At 35.1% G+C, this 16,865-nt stretch overlaps 1 protein-coding gene and 1 long non-coding RNA gene across 3 annotated transcripts; both read right to left on the bottom strand.

The window, feature by feature from the left end:
- Positions 1-4,711: 4,711 nt before the first annotated feature.
- Positions 4,712-6,536, bottom strand: LOC145813617 (uncharacterized). Of its 2 annotated transcripts, XM_082909296.1 has the most exons (4): positions 6,423-6,536; positions 5,986-6,327; positions 5,805-5,888; positions 4,712-4,969 (listed from the first exon to the last, which is right to left on the bottom strand). In XM_082909296.1, the coding sequence occupies exons 2-4, from the start codon at positions 6,301-6,303 to the stop codon at positions 4,955-4,957; spliced, it is 417 nt and encodes a 138-aa protein (XP_082765422.1). In that variant the 5' UTR covers positions 6,304-6,327; positions 6,423-6,536; the 3' UTR covers positions 4,712-4,954. The 2 variants fall into 2 exon arrangements, with proteins under 2 accessions (XP_082765422.1, XP_082765421.1); XM_082909295.1 differs by having other exon boundaries at positions 5,986-6,505.
- A 65-nt stretch (positions 6,537-6,601) lies between these two features.
- On the bottom strand, positions 6,602-7,278 carry LOC145813750 (uncharacterized). Its single transcript, XR_014356991.1, has 3 exons — positions 7,061-7,278; positions 6,774-6,980; positions 6,602-6,694 (listed from the first exon to the last, which is right to left on the bottom strand). It is a non-coding gene; the product is annotated as an uncharacterized LOC145813750 (long non-coding RNA).
- Between the last annotated feature and the right edge of the window lie 9,587 nt (positions 7,279-16,865).

Genomic DNA, 16,865 nt, shown 5'->3' on the forward strand with positions numbered 1-16,865 from the left:
TAGAAGAAGAAATTTACATGGAACAACCAGAAGGGTTTTTTGTTCCAGGGAAAGAAAAGAAAGTGTGTAAATTGGTTAAATCATTATATGGTTTAAAACAAGCGCCGAAGCAATGGCATGAGAAATTTGACAAGGCAATGATGTCAAATGGATTTAAAATTAATGAGTGTGACAAATGTGTTTATATTAAAAACACAGACAAAGGTTATGTCATTGTATGTCTTTATGTAGATGATATGCTCATCATAGGTAGTAATAATGACATGATTAAAACTACCAAGAAAATGTTGAATAAATATTTTGACATGAAGGACATGGGCATTGTTGATGTAATTCTTGGTATGAAAATTACCAAAACATCAGAAGGATATGCTTTGTCACAATCTCATTACATTGAGAAAATACTTGACAAATTCAGTAAAGATGATGATCATCTTGCTAGAACACCTGTAGATGTTAATTTGTATTTTTCTAAGAATGTACAGGAAAGTATTTCTCAATTAGAGTATGTCCAAATTATAGGATGCTTAATGTACTTGATGAACTGCACTCGCCCAGATATAGCTTATGCAGTAAGTAAATTAAGTAGATATACGAGTAATCCGAGAGTAGAACACGGGAAAGCAATTATAAGGGTTCTTAAATATCTCCGATTTACTCGTAACATTGGGCTTAATTATACTAGATATCCAGCAGTACTTGAAGGATACTGTGATGCAAATTGGATATTGGATACTAGAAACTCGAAGTCTACCAGTGAGTATGTCTTTACTCTTGGTGGGGCGGCTGTATCTTGGAAATCTTCTAAACAGACTTGTATTGCTAGATCTACTATGAAATCAGAATTCATACCTTTAGACAAAGCAGGGGAAGAAGCAGAATGGCTTCGCCACTTCCTTGAAGATATCCCAATATGGCCAAAACCGATGCCTGCTATATGCATACATTGCGATAGTCAATCAGCTATAGGTAGAGCACAGAGTCTTATGTATAACGGTAAGTCTCGACATGTTTGTTGTCGACATAATACCATAAGACAACTACTCTCTAATGGAATTATTTTCATTGATTATGTGAAGTCTAAAGACAACATAGCGGATCCACTAACCAAAGGGTTAGCAAGAGAGTTAGTTGAGAATTCATCGAGGGGAATGAGACTAAAGCCTATTAAATAAGAGTTACCACAACGGCAACCTAACCTAGTTGACTGGAGATCTCAAGATCTAAGTTCAAAGGGACAACCGAGTTGTGTATAACTCAGAAGGATCACTGGGGAGTCTAACTCCTACCCATTTCTTTGATGAAATAGTGATGTCTGCAGCGTTTGAGGTTAAGTAAAATTTTAATGATTCTTATATCTAGGTAAACCTAGTGGAGTATGGCAGGATACTTTTCATAAGAATCACTTATGTGAGTGTGAACTGGGCCGGTTCTGTGAGATTTGTGAAGGGTTACAATTCTCTAGAGCACTCATGAAAGACCAGGTTGTTCAGGGCCAAAATGAACATAATAGTGAGAACTAAACTGTGTCTGGGAATATACTGTGTGAGTTCTATTGTCCTGGTTTACACAAACGGCTGAACAGTTCAAGACATCATGTTCACTGGTTAGCTAGTAAATCCGATAGTGTTTCACAAGGGAAGGTTCAAAGCCAAAAGCTACCTATCCTTTGAAGAATATTTCCTATTTCAGTACTCTCTGTAATTAGATCATGTTGTTACATTTTCTCTCCGTCAAATTCCATTCATGTGGGGGATTGTTGGAAAAATGGTTTAATATAGTCATATTTTTTAGCCCAAATTTGAGTGGGCCCTAAATGTCTTTTGGGGTGGATCCGAAGAGGTGAAGTGTTCCTTGCCGCGCGACAAGTCACACTGTGAAGACGGAACGTCAAAACCATTTATGAGTGAATGGGAAGTTGACGTCGTTTTCGGGTCTAACATTAATTTTTTAGATAAAATTCATTTGAATTTTTTCAATAAAAAATTATTGTGGGAATTTAATTTAATTCTAAATTTAAATTTTGGGTTCCTGAGTGGTTTCTTAAAATTTGTAATTATGGGAATTTAATTTAATTCTAAATTCAAATTTTAGGTTCCTAAGTGGTTTTCTAAAGTTTGTATCTCTTCATTTATTTATTAAACTATTCTAAAAGTTTAATATATATATATATATATATTCAAATAGTTTAATGTATATATATATACATATTTCAAATGGTTTAAATAATAAAGGTTCAACAGTTACTTTAACTGTTCTCCAACGGATCACTTTTCAAATTGGTTGAAAATTTGTTCTTACCAAGGTACCTTTTTCCAAACTTTTTGAAAAAAAAATTCAAGCAACGTTTCAAATTTATTGTGCACCTTTTCACTACTTTTTGGAACCTGTTCAGGGCAGAATTTTTTGCCTATATATATAGCCTTAAATCCAGCAATCCAGGGACTCCGACATTCAGTCTGATTATTGTCTTTTTGCTGTCCTAAATTCTGCATTTTTTGCATTATTCTTCATATTAGTTTTAGTATAAATTTCATAGAGTTAGAACACAGGTTTGGTTCGCCGAACAAATTGTTTGGAATACTACTACAATTTGTGAAGATCATTGTATCTTGGGAGATAGACGCTACTCAACCGTAAGTACTGTAACGGGGCGAATCTGTCTTAAGGATAGAGTGTCACACACTCGACTTGGTCTTTAATTATTTTCGGTTCAACAAAATAAATTCTGTAAGTTTTATTTTATTTTGTTTGAATTATTTCAATTTATTTTATTTACACAGAAGATTGTTCCAACAATTTCTGGGTCAAAAATGAATCTTTAATACATCAGTTTGGGTTATAAAAAAAAAAAAAGCATTCATAATAGAGTGGTTACATTTATATGTTAAAATTATATTATATTTATATGATAATTTTTTTTAACAGAATTATTGATGTATTTCTGGAAAAAAAAAAATCTTTCGTATTTTTGTTTGGGTTTAAAAAAAAAAAAGAGAGAAGCAATAATGAAAAGAAATAGATTTTCAGTACTTTATATTACTGTTTGCTTTATCATTCAACATAATTAATGTCAAGCATTGATATATTTGGGTAAAAAAAAAAAGCATTCTAAATTGTAAATTATTGTTTGCTTAGTTTTTACTATTTGGTTTATCTTTAAACAGAATTAATGTCGAACATTGATGTATTTTGGTAAATTTTATTTTATTTTATTTTGAATAATACATTACTGTTTGCTTATTTAGTATTTAGATAAAGTTTTCATACTAAAATGAATTGGTACACAGGTCGGACAGTTTTATTTATAACCTCAATCAAATTTAAATTTGCATATGACATCACACAGATTTTTAGATTTGGCCATTTGGGTTCATTTTTTTCCACTCTCTCTCTTATTTATTTATTTTTATCCTTATTTTTTTTTAAAACTTATCATGAATCACACATTGAATTTATTTATTTTACAATTCTGTATTACTTTTTGCTTATTTTTTAATAGAATTAATGTCAGACATTGATGTATTTGGGTAAAATTTTTTTATTTTATTTTGAATAATAGATTACTGTTTGCTTATTTAGTATTTAGATAAAGTTTTCATATTACAATGAATTGGTATACAGGTTGAACAGTTTTATTTGTAGCCTCAATCGAATTTCAGTTTGTGTGCAGCATCACACGAATTTTTAGATTTGGCTATTCAGGTTAATTTTTTCCTTGTTTTTTTTTTCATCCTCCTCCTCCTCCTCCTCCTCCTCCTCCTCCTCCTCCTCCTCCTCCTCCTCCTCCTCCTCCTACTCCTTTTTTAACTTGTTATGAATCACACATTGAATTTTTTTTTTGACCTTCCTCCTCTTCTTCTTCTTCTTTTTAACTTTATGAATCACACATTGATTTTTTTTTTTGGACTATTTTGTATTACTTTTTACTTGATCTTTTAATATAATTAATGTCAAAACATTGTTGTATTTGAGTAAAAAACAAAAAATCCGAATAATACATTACTGTTAGCTATTTAGTATTTAGATAAAGTTTTCAAAAAAAAATGAATTGATATACAAGTTGAACAGTTTTATTTGTACATTACAAAAAAAATTGTTTTTTGCGACGGCAAAATGCCGTCGCAAATAATCCAAACGCCGTCTCAAAAGCTATTTGCGACGGTAATTTTTTTTTTTTGCGACGGCAAGTGGGGGTCGCAACAAGGGGGGTTGCAAAAGACCTTTAGCGACGGCACTTGCCGTCGCCATTGTTTTTGCGACGGGAATATTTCTTTTTTGCGACGGCAAATATCTGTCGCCGATAGTGGATGAAGCTCTGGGCTTTTTTGCGACGGCACAAGCTTTCCGTCGCTAATGAGATTTTGCCGACGGCAAAATTCTGTCGCAAAAAATGCCGCCGCAAAAAATGTGGCGTTTATGACTATTGACGACGGCAATTTCACCGTCGCTAAAGCCTTGTTTCTCAAATAAATTCCACAACCTTTTGCGACGGTATGGCTGCCGTCGCAAAAAAGCCTGGCACAGCTTTTTTTTTTTTTTTTTTTTTTTTTTTTGCGACGGGGTGTTCTGCCGTCTCAAAAAAAATTACAAAAAAAAAAAAAATCCCAGTTTTACAATTATTTAAAATATAAAAATAACTTGTAATGTTGGCAAATGATATAATAATATAAATACATAAATAAAATAACTAATGTTGGCAAATGAAAAATAGCTTAAAAAAAATCAAAAAATGACATAATAATATAAATCCATACATAAACAAAAGTTGGCAAATGATAAAAATTCCTAATGTTGGTCACATAATACATACATAATGTTGGTCACAAATTTAAATAACATAAATCAAAATCAAAATTAAAACCAAAAGTTTTCGTCTTGATTCATTCGTGAGTTACAAAAACAGAAGTTGGTCATAATCTTTACGCGCCCACATTCCACGCGAAGCAAACTGCTACTCAGGAAATATCTGAAAAAAACAAAATAAAAATAATTAATAACAATATAATGGTGGTAATATTTTAATTACAGAAAAATATAAAAAAAATTAACTACCATATAATTAGAAAGATAGTTTAGTGAAATCCGGCTCAAACTCCCAAACCGGGAACCCGATTCGAGCCCCGTCTTCTTCTACAAGTCTCTCGTGCCTAGGCGGTCGTGTGTGCCAAGTTTCGTGCTAAACCGACGCTGTTTGGTGATTTTGGGGCATTAACTCCTCGAATTCAAGTTTCTTAGAGAACTAGTTTGCCTAAAGTGAAATCCGGCTCAAACTCCCAAACCGGGAACCCGATTCGAGCCCCGTCTTCTCCCACAAGTCTCTCGTACCTAGGCGGTCGTGTGTGCCAAGTTTCGTGCTAAACCGACGCCGTTTGGTGATTTTGGGGCGTTAACTCCTCGAATTCAAGTTTCTTAAGGAACTAGTTTGCCTAAAGTGAAATCCGGCTCTAACTCCCAAACCGGGAACCCGATTCGAGCCCCGTCTTCTCCCACAAGTCTCTCGTGCCTAGGCGGTCGTGTGTGCTAAGTTTCGTGCTAAACCGACGCCGTTTGGTGATTTTGGGGCGTTAACTCCTCGAATTCAAGTTTCTTAAGGAACTAGTTTGCCTAAAGTGAAATCCGGCTCTAACTCCCAAACCAGGAACCCGATTCGAGCCCCGTCTTCTCCCACAAGTCTCTCGTGCCTAAGCGGTCGTGTGTGCCAAGTTTCATGCTAAACCGATGCCGTTTGGTGATTTTGGGGTGTTAACTCAAAATTATGCAAAGATACATTTTAGTTTAGAATGCAAAGATACATTTTATACCTGATCTTCTGGTGGTGGTGTATATGGATTCTCGTCTTCTGCAGATTCCCTAAATGCCCGGTGGCCACTCGATGCATCAGGAACCTATGATAGTCAATACATAATGTGGTAATCATATTCGAATTTTATACATAATCTTGTGTGAAAATTGAACTATCAAACAATTTAATTTATATCGAACCTGTCTGTTGGGATCCACACTTGCCCCTTGTGACACTAAGGCCATCATCTCAGCTCTCATCTGCTGTAAATGTGTAGAGAACTCTGCTCGCAGCTCCTCCCTCAACTCATCCCTTAGCTCTGCACGAACCTTCTGCGTGATCTGATCAATAGTCGATGGCTGGGGTGTTGATTGTGATGGCCCAGCACCATCTTTATACACCGCTCTCCGAGGCACAATTCTCCCGTATGTGCGACAATATCCATGTCCGTCATGACCTATCAACTCATGGAAAATGGCATTCCTAGCCTCCAAAGTCCGACCATCCTCAGGTAGCATAGAGAGTTGACGATTAAACTCATCCTGTATTGAATAAGACATACAAGTATATGCCAAATTAAGATGGTTGACACACAAAAAATAAACTTTAAATACAATCAAAGGTGTTTGGAAACTACCAAGGTCTGAATAACCTATGGGTCATCTACTCTACGTGTCATAAGCCAAACATTCATCTTATCAGTAGACTCCCCCTTACTGGTCATCTGCATTTTTTTAGAAATATGAAAATTAGAATGCAAATAATTTGTAAATATACAATGTTTATTTATATACAAAAATGAAACAATAAAATGTAAATCTCATGCCGTATCTGAGAGAAAGTAGTACGCCCTGTGGTATGAGCTATGCCGTGAGCTCGCCGATTTTTAGCGTTCCTACTTGCGATTTTCTATAACAGGTTCGATAAATGTGAGTATGTAAATATGATTTGTATGTTTACATATCATAAATATAACTTATTTGTATACCTCAGCATCGGAAGTACGCCAATACTCCACAAGTTCTTCCCACTGGCTTGGCACAATGTGCATAGGAACATCATCCTTCAGATTAGGATCAGAACTTCTAGGCTTGAAATACTTAGCCTTAAGCTTGTTCTTGTGATCCTTCCATATGCTGTTGCAGTTTTTCATGCAGATTGGCTTGTACTCCTCTGGACATATATTCAAATTGTCCTATAAAACACAATTTCAAAGTTTAAATAATAATAACACAATTTTGGAATTCGAATTTGTGGACAAAAATATACTTTTACCTTCACATCCTTCCAGATAGCATCAATAATATCATCAGGCACATTGTTCCAGTCAAGAAAAGTAAGAGGAACAATGTTACCATTCCGCACAATAATGCCAAGTTGAGTAGTTAACTTAGCCACGTTATCCCCTATTGGGCAGTAATTTCCATCAAATTGTATGTCTAGCTTTTTACCAGTACCCCACTCTTTAATGCCCTTGGCACATCGTCTACCACGCCTAGTCGAGGTTGATGAAGAACTAACATGACCTGTGAGATACAATAACAATAAACAATATGCAATGGTAATAAACAAATACAAATTTAAATAATGTGAATACAAATCATATCAAATAAACCTGAGGTGGGCTGTGAAGAAGTCGAAGGGTCTGCAAAATACAATGAGAATAAACAAGTTATATATAATGAGCATAAATAAATGTATGTTTAAATAATTTTCATACAAATCAAAGCAAATTTATATACTTGCGGATGGCTTATAAGCTGATGATGATAGCTGCTGTGGTGGCACTGATGGTGGACGCACCGATGGTAGGCGTGGAGGCTGAGTACATGGTAGCTGCTGTGGTGCCACTAAAGGCCCCTCCGATAGTGGCCGATGTGATGCCTCCTCTGATGGTGGTGCTACTGATGTCCTGTTAAGTAGCACATCAGACATCATGCGCCGGGGATGATCAGGCTTCCTCTTCCTTCCCATAATAATCTGCAAGCAATATAACATTAATTGACATTAGAAACATAGACAATGGTTTGTCATCAACTATAATATGACGTTAATTGAACTAATACAATTACAAAGACAAAGTAGATTAAGAAATTGATGATTAACTTCAACCTTGGCCTTAATTGAATTACTAATGTTTCCACCACTATCAGCCTATTTGAACATCAACTGTTTCCCCTTTTGCGGCTTCCCTCACCCAACCAACTTCTTCATCACGAAGCATTATATTTTCTTCCAATTGTTGGCTTATGTATGGCTCGATTTGTGGATCAGTCGAACTCATATCAAATAAACCTCTTTGAGACATCTTCACCATGACTTGCCAGTCCGGTTGTAACGGGTCTGCAACATACCAAACTTGCTCTGCTTGGGACGCCAAGATGAAAGGTTCATTGGTAATTCGATCATCTCGGTACAACAAATGATTGAAGTTCACCAACGTGAAATTGAAGACATCTTCTTTCTTTCCGTGAATGTTGTCAATCCAATCACACTTAAACAACACATGTTTTTTCTCATTGGAATATCGAATCTCAACAATATCTGTCAATTGTCCATAATAGTACACAGACCCCACACGAGGATTCTTGTCTTTTCGACTAACATAACTTATGGTATCTGCCTTCAAAGCTACACCACAATTTTGTGTGGCTCGACGATCATCCATGGCCTTTACTCGATACCGAAACCCATTCAGTATATACCCGTTGAACCTCCTTGCCAAGTTATGAGGACCATTTGCCAATAGAATAATCTCTTCAAAAAATATGACATCAGTAGTCCTTCGCAAAGTTTGGACCTATTTTACACGAAAATGTAAAATTTAAAATGTAGTTCGACTTAAGTAACTAGAATCTATAGAGTTAAATACATACATGTTCCTTGAACCAAATGTGAAAAGTTTCAAAATGTTCACGCTGAAGCTGATTATCGTCAACACGGGGCATTTTGAGCTTAAGTACTTCAAGGTGTTCGTTGTGTAGATTGAAATTTTAGCAATACAAAAAATTTTGTAGAAAATTCAATAAAACATAATAAAATATTGAGTGAGTGACTTAACCTACTTTATGAATGGTTGAACCGCGCTTGTATTGAATAAGATGTACCGATGAGCTTGTACCCAAGAAGTATTATCAAGATAAAAGCTTGTGTTTTCACCAATAGCATGAACCAAATTATCAGCACCACTATAGTTCCTCACGGGTCGACTAGATTTGGTTTCCACATCATTGAGATATTGTGCACAAAAATTCATGCATTCTTCCATAAGATATCCTTTAGCAATTGATCCTTCAGGATGAGCTCTATTACGCATGTATTGCTTCAAAGTAAGAAGATACATCTCAATTGGATACATCCATCGAAACTGAATCGCTCCACCCAATAAGGCTTCATCAGCTAGATGTATAGGCAAGTGCTCCATTATATCAAAAAAACTCAGAGGAAATATTTTCTCTAGATGACAAAGTGTTATAGCGATACGATCTTGAATATATTGCAAATCCGTCGTACGATTCACTTTTGAACACAATTGTCTAAAGAAATTGCTCAATTCAATCAAGGGTTCAATTACATTCTTCGGTAACGATCTTCGAATAGCCAATGGAATAAGTTGTTGCATCAGAATATGACTATCGTGGCTCTTAAGACCCCCAATACTTCTATCATGTGAGCGCACACGACGTGATATATTGGATGAATACCCGTCAGGAACTCTTACTTCCTTCAACACTTTCAAGAACAAATCTTTCTCATCCTTGGTCATCGTGAATTGTGCTGCTGGTAAATAGGCTTTATTCGACCCTCTTAACTGCAAATGTAGGGGTTTTCTAATATTCATATCTTGTAAATCACGCCGAGCATTAATGCCATCCTTCGATTTTCCTGCAACCCCTAATATTGTCCACAACACATTGTCACAAACATTCTTCTCTATATGCATCACATCGAGGTTGTGTCTTATTAGATTGTGCTCCCATTATGGCAATTCATAAAAGATACTCTTTTTCTTCCAACTGTGGGTGCGATGTCCAACTTTCTCCTTCTCTACCTGTCTCCTATGCCTCTCCTTAAGGTCATCCCTCTTGTATTGGGTTAAAATACCCTCAGATTCTAATTATAGCAACATCTCAGTTCCAGACAACAATTTGGGTTTGAGTCGGACTTCCCGAGTACCATCAAATGATACTTTATCCTTCCGAAATTTATGGCCAGTAGGTAAAAATCTGCGATGACCCAAGTATGATTGTTTCCTACTATGCTTCAACCAACACGATGTAGTTTCCTTATTGCAACAAGGACATGCATATTCGCTTTTAGTGCTCCATCCTGACAAGTTTGCGTATGCAGGAAAATCACTAATTGTCCACAGTAAAGCTGCATGCATTTGAAACATTTGATTTGTTGATGCATCAAATGTTGACACACCCTCATTCCATAGTTCTTTCAACTCAATCAACGGTTGCATGCACACATCAATCTTGTCACCAGGTCCTTTTGGGCCGTCAATAAGCACGGCTAAAATTAGAAATGGTTGCTTCATGCACATCCATGGCGGCAAGTTGTATGGAACGAGCACAACAGGCCAAGTGCTATGAACTATGTTCATCGTTCTGAATGGGTTAAAACCATCAGATGCTAAGCCAAGCCTTACACTTCGGCAATCATTACTAAAGTCAATATTCCGACGGTCAAAATCTTTCCATGCAAAGGAGTCAGAAGGATGCCTGAAGACACCATCATCAGTTCGTTCCTCTGCATGCCATCTCATTAACTTGGCCGTCTTGGATGACATAAACAACCTCTGCAACCTTGGCTTTAAAGGAAAATACCTCATCTGTTTTGCAGCTATTCGTTTGCCACCTTTGTTAGGACCATTTGAACCACCATCACCATTTGATTTCCATCTACAACTGTTGCATATGACACATTTATCAAGATTGGCGTCCTCGTTTCGAAACAACATGCAACTTTTGGGACATGCATCCCACGTCTCATACGTGAAGCCCAAATCTGTTGTGACCTTTTGAGTTTTATAATATGAGTCCGGGAGTTTCACACCCAACGGGAACGCCTCATTCAATAACTCAAGCAGCATGTCAACAGACTTGTCTGTCCACTGATTAAGCACCTTCAAATGTAAAATTCGAACAATGAATGACAAAGATGTGAACTTCTGACAACCCGGATACAATTCACTTTGTGCATCTTGAAGAAGTTTGAAATACTTTGTAGTCTCTGCATTTGGACCGAGCTGGGGTTCAAATGCATGGGGATCAGGCCCCTGTGGTTCATCACTCTCAACACTTGTATCGGCATGTGGATTTCCCATAGCCCCTTGTATCATTCCAATCATATCATCCCCAATGTCTGAATTAGCTAATGTTTCATTCTCTCGATTACCATGCAGAGATACGTAAGATTCCCCATGATTAATCCAATGTTTGTATTTTTTAAAAAAACCATTCAAAATCAGATGCTCCCGTACACCCTCTCGTACAAAATAGTATCGATTCTCACACTTCCTACACGGACAACTGATCATCGAACCTTCAACCCTATTGGTGTAGGCAAACACAGGGAATTCATCAATCCCATTAATGTATTCGCTCGACATCCTATTTGGAAAATTGATCCAACTCTTATCCATCATCTGTACACATCCACAAAAATATCTCATCAAAGTAACTCTAAATATAATACCTACGTATTCATGTACCATGATACCTATCCATCCAATTTCTCTCAAATAGGTAGGTAGTCTTATCCTAGTTAGTTATTTACCGATTTAATAGGAGAACATAAAAAATGAAATACTTATACAACAACACGTGAGATCAATTAATTGAAGAAAAAAATGATATAATTTCATACTTTCTGAGCCATAACTTAAAAAATAAATAAATCATAACCAAACACCACATGAGACACAACCAAAGATCTTATAAGTCTTAAGTAAAACAATATCATAATTAACGAAGATAATTCATCATAACTAAAGAAAAAAAAAATGACATAACTAATGATGCATATGATAAATGGATGTGTATGGTAGAATTCTCCAAATTATTAGTATTCCATAATACTATGCGGCATTATTTATGAACTTGATAGATGAGTTATACAAAAACACACTAATCAAGTATATTGTCTCAAAAATTATTTAATAAAAATGGATCATTATTCTGTATATTATAATTTTGAACATCATATACATAATCTTATGTAACAAAGTAGAATAAGAAAGCCCAGTCCAAGTTTCTTTTCTATCTATATATATGGAGGCCCAATTACTTTCCATACTACAAATTACTTCCACAAACACACCAGCAAAGATCAACCAGGTAACGTAAATACTTAAATGCCTTGCACGCTACATGTTGGGAACATTATAAGATATGCTCTCCTTGAAAGAAAATGCAAAAACTACATATAATGAAATGATAGCAGAACTGCATTAGCTATGGTTATGAAGTTCACAGACTAGATAGATGTACAGTATAACCAAATTAAGCACAGAACCATTACCTGTCGATAGAGTGGTGACTGGAACTTAAAATCCACCAAAAAATAAAGGCTTCAAGTTCCTGGATCAAGTCCCGGCCTAAATTCCCAAAAGTTTATCAAATGATCAAAAAGACTACTTTTCGATACAGTTGCCTGGAAGAAAAACAGAACAAATGATAGGTACATCAATAACAGTATCAGCAAAATTAAACTCATGATTTATTTTATTATAAGACTTAAACTTTGAGTTTTTTTTTTTTCCTAATTTTTCATATTATTTTTTATTGGACACTTCTTATATTATTGAGAATTGCATTACTTTAGTGATTAAGTAGTGTATATAATATGAGAAATTTGTTGGGTTATATTATGAAATTTGAAATATACCAATGAAGTTTTTTGAAACTCTTCAATCGTGGAACTAAACTGGATTTGAACAAATTTTGCAGTTTGGTTTTGGTTCGATTTCTAAAATTTCAGAATTTATGATTCCAAAATTTCTCTAAGGATAGGTTTAGTACTTGGATCATCTCATAAACAAATTAAACTAGTATGTAAACACCCCTACTAAAACAATTGATTAATCAGGCTAGAAATGATTATACATCATTCACTTTTATAAGTCATGTATATTTCATTTCCAACATTTTTAGCAAGTGGCCACAAATAAGAGACCCGTTAACAATTTTTTTTTTTAAATATATAAAAATAGGTTGTGAATTTTTAAAAGTTTATTATTTTTCAAAAAAATAAAATGATTGGAAATAATGAGTGTTTCCATAAATGTTATTATTATTTATTTAAATATACAAATTAAGTGTTATTATTTATTTTCAAAAAAATAAAATGATTGGAAAACAATGAAAACAGATTTTAGTTTTATAATGTATATATATATATTTATATATAATAATGAAAACAGATTTCCATAAATGTTATTATTATTTATTTAAATATACAGATTTTATAATATCAATGTAATTAGAATTATAATGTATATATATATTTATATATAATTTACATATTTATATATATATATATATATCAATATATATATATATATATATATAGATGATACAGATTTATCAATATATATATATAGATGATACATATCTGTATATATATATACAGAGAGAGAGAGAGAGAGAGAGAGAGAGAGAGAGAGCATACCTGTCGTCCTCGTCGCAGCAGCACCGTACCACCGTTCGCCGTTCGTAGGGATTTGGTTGAAATAATCAATACAGCCGTTCGGCTTAGTAGGGATTTGGGGGAAAGAAATTGGTTTCGAACATTTAGGGATTTGGATTATGTTTTGATCGAGCGACAAGATGAATAGGGAAGAGCGAGGGCAAAAAAAATTTCACTTTTTGCGATGGTAGGTTTTACACCGTCGCAAATGGCAAGTATTTTATTCATAAAACGGCGCTGTTTAAATTAGACTTTTTTGCGACGGACAATTGCCGTCGCAATAAGTAAACTATTTGCGATAGCAAACGTACGCCGTCTCAAAACATTTCTTTTGGCGACGGTAAAAACATCCGTCGCTAATACTGATGCAGTTACTCCCTATCCGGGCATTTTTTATTACCGACGGGGAAAACGTCGTCGCTAAATCCTTCATTTGTGACGGTTTATGCTGCCGTCGCAAAAAACCATTTTTTGCGACGGGACAAGCGCCGTCGCTAATGCTTCTGTGTTTTTTACCCCTTTTTCTTGTAGTGGTAGGCTGAATGAAATTTTAATCTGAGTACGACATCACACAGATTTTCAATTTTTTTTGGCCATTCAGGTTCATTTTTTCCTTTTTTATTTTATTTTACATATCATGAATCGCACATTGATTTATTTATTTATTTGTTTTTTAACTATTCTTTATTGCTATTTAGGATAAATTATACAAATGATCCTTGTAATTTACACGATGTGTCAATTTAGTCCCTATTGTTTCAATTTGCTCGATTTTGTTCCTTAATTTAACGGATTGTATCATTTTAGTCCAATAAATAACGGTTGTTAAGTTGATTTAACGGAAAGTCAAACAAAATGTTAATTTGGTCCTTGTATTTTACACAATGTGTCAATTTGGTCCTTGTTAATTAAGGGGTAAAATCGAGCAAATTGAAACAACATGGACTAAATTGACACATCGTGTAAACTACAACAACTATTTGCATAATTTTCCCTACTATTTACTTTATTTTTAATGGAATTAGTATCAATCACATATTGATGTATTTGGGACAAAAAAGAAATTTGATTTTGAGTACTTTGTATTATTGTTTGCTTTATCTTTTAACATAATTAATGTCAAACACTGATGTATGTAGTTTAATGTTAAAACACTGATGTTTAGTTTAATATTCTCACAGATTTATGTCAAAAATTGCATCAAAACAATTTGAATAGATTCTTGAACCGAACTGATGATTTTGGACCATATGACTCCATGTCAAAATGTAAGTTTCTAATTTTGAATTTTTGTTAAAAAAATATTTATTGATATTTACATTCATTGTCCTCATAGATAACACAATCAACCAATTACAAAAGCAAAAAACTAAAGCTAATCTCCCGGAATGGGATTCTGGTAAATTACGAGAGTTGGTTGGATGTGAGGAAGCTTGCTTTATCATGACCATTCCCATTCCCGCAGTTAACCAAGATGACTCTCTAGTTTGGCGCCACACCAAAACTAGAAATTTCAAAGTCAGAAGTGGATACCAGGTCCTTCGGCAGGATCCTCAGTCAAGGGCAGCCTTTGGGGCTTCTACTTCAATTCAGCCCACTGAAAAATTTTGGAATCTAATTTGGTCTCTTCCAGTGCCTCCAAAAGTCCGAAATTTCTGGTGGAGGGTGTGTACTAACAGTTTAGCTGCTAAAGAAAATCTTCATCACCGGCATTGTGCTCCTTCCCCTGCTTGTCCTATCTGTGGTTCATGTCTGGAGTCTATTGAACACCTTCTTTTTCAGTGTAATTGAACTAGGCCTGTATGGTTTGGGTGTGATCTCGGCTACTAATCGGGGTTCAATTCTTCCTCTTCTGCAACACAGTGGACTCAGGCAGTTCTCAAGAGTTGTCATAATGATCGGGATCGCAAAGAGAGTTTGGGCAAGGCTGCCACGGTTGGGTAAAGCCTTTGGAAGGCTCGTAATGAGTGGATTTTCAATCAATCGGAAGTGGACCCGATGCTGGTTATCAGACAGGCCTCCTTTCTCTGGAGGGAGGGCTGTTCGGTGGTCGCTTTGGCAGATTCTTCTCCTGTATCTGTTATTTCAGCAGTCGAGAATTGTAACAGATGGACTCCACCTCCTCACGGTATGTATAAAGCGAATTGTGATGCTAGCTTTGCCTCCAAAGCCAAGAAGACTTCCTTGGCAGTGATCTTGCGGGATTGGACAGGTCAATTTATAGATGGTGTTGCCTCCACAGTCCACACATCTTCAGTCACTCAAGGCGAAGCTTGCGCCATCCGGTTAGCGTGCATGTTTCTCTAGGCTCTTGGACTCTCAAATGTCCAGGTGGAAAGTGATTGCAAATCAGTTATTGACTTATGTGTCTCTGAACTGGTTCCTCCATGGGAGTGCGTTGCATACGTACCTGACATTCGGTCCATGGGCCAAGCTTCCTCCTTTTCTTTCTCATGGGTGCCTACAGCAGCTAATTCTGTGGCCCATTGGCTTGCCTCCTCAAAATTGCAGGATGTTCTCCCTTTAGATTGGATTAGGAATCCCCCTCTGTATTTGAGGAACTTGCTTGTATCTGATTCTCTTGTTGCTTGAGAGCCTTTCCAGTTCAAAAAAAAAAAAAAAAAAATCTCTTTGTATCTTTTTCCCATTTGAATGACGTAAATTCCTATCTTAATTTTTGCACAACAAATCAAACAATACTGATTCGTTCTGTATCTTATATATTTTTCTTGCAAGATTTGCAATTATATTCACAGCGTTATGTCGATAAAAATAGATTTTCTATGGAATCATCATATATAATTTCTTTTTTTAATATATATTTGATTGAAGTTATTGTTAATCTTACTCTTTTATTTTTGGAAAATGTTTGGTATCTCAAAATTTTGTGGCTCAAATCTGTCAAAACGACGTCGTTTTATACTCAAAATCTGTCAAAACGACGTCGTTTTGAGTGGTTTGAGCCATTTGAGCCACAAAATTTTGAGTTACCTAGCATTGTTGTTTATTTTTTTTATATATCTTTCTCATAGGAATAAGCACCCCTCCATATCCCATTTCTCGATATCTCTTTATATTTTTTTTTTAGGCTTCAATCTGGATTCACACCCATGATGTTTCTATATTTATAGTTATTGAATGAAATTAATTTTTTATATGAATAACTTTAAATACGAGATTTACGAAATGGTAGTACTACACGCACCAATTAATGTACTAACTAGTGTATCAGTACTATTTATAATATTATTATTGACCCCACTCATTAATCACATTATAAATTTCAAAAACCTCTTAAATTATGCCATATTATCAATTGGTACACTAGTCAATACACCAATTGATACATATAACATTATTCTTTACCAAATAGACAATTCGAATT

This window comes from Camellia sinensis, chromosome 15, assembly GCF_055761805.1.
Source record: "Camellia sinensis isolate YWXY chromosome 15, ASM5576180v1, whole genome shotgun sequence".
Classification (NCBI taxonomy): domain Eukaryota; kingdom Viridiplantae; phylum Streptophyta; class Magnoliopsida; order Ericales; family Theaceae; genus Camellia; species Camellia sinensis.

Coding starts and splice junctions, on each gene's coding strand:
- LOC145813617 (XM_082909295.1), bottom strand. CDS start 6,345: ATGTCTTATTCAATACAGGATGAGTTTAATCGTCAACTCTCTATGCTA. Junction 5,889..5,985: donor GTGTGGATCCCAACAGACAG/GTTCGATATAAA, acceptor TGACTATCATAG/GTTCCTGATGCATCGAGTGG.